The sequence below is a fragment of the Branchiostoma belcheri genome, unplaced genomic scaffold (assembly GCF_001625305.1).
Source record: "Branchiostoma belcheri isolate BF01 breed outbred unplaced genomic scaffold, Haploidv18h27 scaffold103, whole genome shotgun sequence".
Classification (NCBI taxonomy): Eukaryota; Metazoa; Chordata; class Leptocardii; order Amphioxiformes; family Branchiostomatidae; genus Branchiostoma; species Branchiostoma belcheri.
Genome location: NW_017802414.1, coordinates 719,024 through 724,541, shown reverse-complemented (window position 1 = coordinate 724,541; position 5,518 = coordinate 719,024). Strand labels below are relative to the sequence as shown.

At 38.8% G+C, this 5,518-nt stretch overlaps 1 protein-coding gene across 1 annotated transcript in view; it reads right to left on the bottom strand.

The window, feature by feature from the left end:
* Positions 1 to 2,914: 2,914 nt before the first annotated feature.
* Positions 2,915 to 5,518, bottom strand: part of LOC109475264 (fibropellin-1-like) — a 24,205-nt gene continuing 21,601 nt past the window's right edge. Inside the window, exons 12-15 of the mRNA XM_019775867.1 lie at positions 4,798 to 4,911; positions 4,479 to 4,592; positions 3,250 to 3,363; positions 2,915 to 3,042 (exon numbers count right to left, since the gene is read on the bottom strand). Of these exons, the coding sequence (XP_019631426.1) occupies positions 2,915 to 3,042; positions 3,250 to 3,363; positions 4,479 to 4,592; positions 4,798 to 4,911 (470 nt within the window). The remainder of the gene's footprint in view (positions 3,043 to 3,249; positions 3,364 to 4,478; positions 4,593 to 4,797; positions 4,912 to 5,518) is intronic.

Here is a 5,518-nt window from a genome sequence, read left to right as displayed (position 1 = left end):
ATATATATATATATTACCTAGCTATCCTACGTGATAACTGCATATTGTGCATTGATTGTAATCGTCTTTGATTATGTCCTAATAGTGTGCTTGCCTATGTTGTTTCATGTGCACAATGAAGAGTGTCACAAATCATTTTTTAACTAGAAAGGCCAATATTTGCTTTGGAGCAAATATAGCGATGGGTTCACCACATTTTACCACATGGCAGGGAAAGAATGAGAAACACAAGGGAAAACAATGCTTTACAATGATATAACTATAGTATGAAGTAACATACAACTAAGACTACAACAGTTGGATAGCTATTCCCTACATTATTGGTTAGGATTGCATAATGCAAACTGTTGATTTTCAAGATAAAAAGAAGCGTTCATAGCCCGCATTCCAATGCTGGAGCAGGAAAGCTTAAAATACCTACCAAAACACTTGAATACAGACATACTGTCAGTATGGCATGGCTCTGTGCAGGTGTAAATGAAGTTAAGCCAGTTAAATCCCAACAGCCAATCAGCAAGGAGAATAGAGGAAAGCTGCATGCCTATTGGTTGATGCCTTGCATGCCATTGTGATGACTCATGTCCAAATGTGGTAAACACTGCACACTTACACAGTAATACATTAGCTATTACACAGCCAAAAAACTCAAATAAAACCATTCTAAAAGCCTGTATCACAATAATTTAAAAAACGCCTAGGGGTATTTGCCCACTGTACCTCCATACCAAATTTCAGGACCTTAGGCCCTAAAATGAAGAAGCTGAATCCATTTAAAGATATGGCAGGAGGAGGAGAAGGAGGAGGAGAAGGAGAAGAAACATCAGAAAAAGCAATATGGTTTCACCACACCACTTCGTGGTGTGGTGAACCCATAATAATCTATGTAGTATGTAATAAGGACGAAATTCGGGTATTTGCCCGCGATTGCCTTTCCGAATAAAATGTGATTTGATCAAGTTTGCATAAATGCAGCAATTACCGACGCAGGAGGCTCCGTTTGTATCAAGCAGGAATCCGGCCTGACAGGAGCAGCGGAAACTGCCATACTCATTGATACATGTTTATTCGCATGGTCCTCTTAACACTGGTCACTTAAATTTTGGAAAGTCAGAAGCCATTTGGAATTTCAAGTAAAAATTGATGTTCAACATTCAAGTTTGACATCGGTGCGTAGCACTTGGTGTAATGAGCACAGTGCGTAGCACTTGGTGTAATGAGCACAGTGGTATAAAAATTATTGTTCTGTACTGTTCACATCATTAATAATAAATACAAGCAGACTGCTGGTCTTTCCTAATAGCCCGTCAGGGCTTATAACTAGCCAAGCAAGTTTAAATTACAGGACATTCGGTCTAAGGTTCGTAGACTATAGGGCTAAATTCCCAGACCGCGGGCTGATTTACTCATAGACCATCAGAATAAAGGAGAGCATGAATTGCAGATCACTTGCTAATTACACTACATTACATTAAATGGTGTGAATATGTGAATTCTCATTAATTCTGTGGTTTTGATTGGATGCGGGGTGACTACTTAGCCCGCGCGGGCCAAAGTTAGGACTGCCAGGCAATTCTGTTAAGCCTGACGCTGTGTATTCTAGACCACCAGGCTTGCAATTTTTAAAGTCAAATATGTTGATAAATTTGTACATTCTGACCATAAAAAGACACTGGTACTTAGAAGAAAACATGATCTTTTCAATGGTATGCAAAATTTTAATGTACATCCAGGAATAACAAAGTTGAAAATCAGGGATTGCAACATAACTGTCTTGAGCTTCGGAAAGTGACATTCCAAAATTGAAGTGACTCACATTCATTTATGTCTGGTTAAGGGAATAAAAACACAATACTAACATTATCATTTTTAAAGAATTTTGAGAATTTGCTACATACATGGTAGATTTAGCGACATAACTCTTGAAGGCATAGTTTTATGTTCATGATTTTTGGCAGGCAGGTTACCATTGTGGAGACCAAGGCCATGTGCATATTTTGGCTTCGTAGGGGGCCCCTACGTCAATATAGTGTCCCTTTTGTGCTTGAGGTTTGTTAGCAGGATAACTTTAGTACAAGTTTGTATAGGCGTTTATGGGTGTTTATGAATTTTTGCAGGCAAGTTACCGTTGTAGACACCAAGGTTGAGTTCAAACATGGGAACCGTTGGTTTTCGTACGTCTCTGCAGTGGACCTTTTGTGTTCGTTCGTCCCTTGCCCAGTAGTTGTTTTGAATTGACTATTGCCTAGCTTGTTGGATGCTGTATAGGTTTTGAGATGTAGATAAAGTGGTGTAAGTTTTGACTCCCTAGTGGCTTGTGGGGAAGTACAATGTTTTTTTTTTTTTGAAGTGCAGTTGATTTCTTTAACCCAGGTTAACGACCTTCTGGCCATTGACCATTGATAAACTGACCAGACAGCTACCCACCTCAGTATGCAAGGGGTGATGGTATCAAATAGCCATGCCATGGTAACCGAAATGGCTGGGCTGTCTTTTTTGGAAACATTGGATGCGGGAATTACTTTGATCATAATACAGTATGCAGAATTCCTGATAAATGTTTTCTTCAGTAACAGTCCAAATTAAAATAACATATGAGGGCCTAACATGGGTAACGGCGCGTCTTTAAAATCTTTCAAAGGGGTTAAGAGACTATTCTGTACTCTAGACCAAATTGGTTATTAAAAAAATGAGAGAATACACATTTTCATTTCTCTAGAACAATGTCCCTTTAACGAAGGCATGGAATTTCCGAACCTCTAGTTTGCACTATAAACATTAAAAAAACATCACGGATAAAAAAAAGTCTTCTCATCTTACACATTGCACTGTTTTCCAAAAGCTATTATACGGAAACCTTATTTATTTACTTTAGCGTTGTGCTGTTTGGCAAATCAATCTGGTCATATTAATGCGGTTACAGTGACCGACCTTCTTGACAGTTGTCGCCACTCCATCCATGTTGACAGTCACAGCGGTACGAGTTAAGAAGGTTTTGGCAGGTTCCGCCGTTACGACAAGGTGAGCTGGAACACTCGTCTACATCTGACAGGCAGAAATTAAAAGGACATTTTATCACTTATAATTTAAGGTATATTTTACATTAAGATGAATAAGAACATTGCCCTTTTATATTACACATTTTATTGTTCCTGTGCCAAAACGGTTAAATGTTTTAGACAATACCTTCGTGTAGTTTGACAGAACACGATTGTCTTATATTTTTGACCATTACTAGTTTTAAGGACTAACCTGACTGACAGTTGATGCCGCTCCATCCAGGTTGACAGTCACAGTGGTAGGCGTTGATGAGGTTTTGACAGGTTCCACCGTTACGGCAAGGCGAGCTGGAACACTCGTTGATATCTGACATGCAGAAATTAAAAGAACATTTTATCACTTCCAATTTAAGGTATATTTTAAATGTACCCTATCTAGATCGGGCTTTTTTGGGCTTGGTGGGACCGGGGGGGGGCTCTTTCGGCCCCCCTTCGGAACTCGCGAACGGTATGTCGTATGACCACCAAAATGTCAGAGGATGGTGTACCAATAAAAATTTATCATATCTACATTTTTACGTCGTTGTGGCGTAATATGACGTCATTATGACGTCATAAATGTGATTTTATTGGAGAAAACCGCCTAGATAGGTTCTTCCCCGAAAACTAAACGGTGAACGACCTAACTTTACCAAGTGTTTATGACAGATTATTAGGGTGTACTAAGTCTTATGTTGCCCATAGAAACACATGTGACGTCATAAAATGACGTCAGGCATACATTAGCTATCCGCCTTCTTGGATCATCAATCTTGAAATTTGAAAAAATAGTTTTTTTTCAGGATAAGGCCTAAAATACATTGTAAAAAGAAATGGGAGTATTGATGAAATTTTAAGGAAAATAACCCGTATGTACCTGATTTAATGATATGGTCCGCCATCTTGCATTTTGGCCAATGACGTCATCAAATTAGCATAAATTATGCATTTTTAATGATAAAATTTACATATTGTTATTCGGAGATGTTATTGATATTAGAAACCATGTGTAACTTGACATGAAACCCTTAAAATTCTGTTGTTGAAATGAAAATTATTAAATTTAGCAAAAAATGCCTGTAAGAAACCCGTTGCCATGGCAACACCAAAAATCATAATCTTATTCCAATGATACAGATTTGTTGCCAACAATATTTTAGGAAAAGTCACTAAGTTTGGCGGTTCTAGCTTATGCCGTTCGGACCCTATGTGACATCAAAGTTGGCGCGGGCACTTTTAGCCCCCCCCCCCCGGTCTAGATAGGGTTAAGATGGATAAGAACATCATCATCATCAAGATAAGAACATTGCCCTTTTATATTACACATTTTATTGTTCCTGTGCCAAAACGGTTAAATGTTTTAGACAATACCTTGGTGTAGTTTGACAGAACACGATGGTCTTATATTTTATTTTGTGACCATTACTAGTTTTAAGGACTAACCTGACTGACAGTTGACGCCGGTCCATCCAGGTTGACAGTCACAGTGGTAGGCGTTGATGAGGTTTCGGCAGGTTCCGCCGTTATGACAAGGCGAACTGGAACACTCGTCTACATCTGACAGGCAGAAATTAAAAGAACATTTTATCACTTTCAATTTAAGGTATTTTAAATTAAAATCGATAAGATCATTGCCCTTTTATATTACACATTTTATTGTTCCTGTGCCAAAACTGTTTAATGTTTTAGAAAATACCTTCATGTAGTTTGACAGAACACGATTGTCTTATATTTTTGACCATTACTAGTTTTAAGGACTAACCTGTCTGACAGTTGACGCCGCTCCATCCAGGTTGACAGTCACAGTGGTAGGCGTTGATGAGGTTTTGACAGGTTCCACCGTTACGGCAAGGCGAGCTGGAACACTCGTTGATATCTGCAGAAATCAATAGAACATTTTATCACAAAAGTAGAGGTGTATATTGAATCAAGATGGATACAAACATTGTCTTCTTACATTACACCATTCGCGTGTCAAAACTGCTTAATGAGACAATGTCTCAGGACTATACCTTTGTTTTGTATGATCCAAACATTACCAAACGTTCAAAAGGATTGTACAAGTTTGCATAAATGCAGCAATTACCGACGCAGGAGACTCCGTTTGTATCAAGCAGGAATCCGGCCTGACAGGAGCAGCGGAAACTGCCATACTCATTGATACATGCTTGTTCACATGGTCCTCTTCCTCCATTAGAGTCACATTCATTTATGTCTGGTTAAGGGAACAAAAACATTATCCTAACATCATTATTGTCGAGAATTTGCTACATACATAGTGCATCTCACCTTTATTTTATTCGGGAGATAGTCATGGAATCGATCCGATTTTTTGTGGGAAACTTTGGATTTAGCGGCATAACTCTTGAAGGCATGGTTCGATATTCATGATTTTTGACAGGCAGGTTACCATTGTGGAGACCAAGGTCATGTGCACATTTTGGCTACGTAGGGGGCCCCTACGTCAATATAGTGTCCTTTTG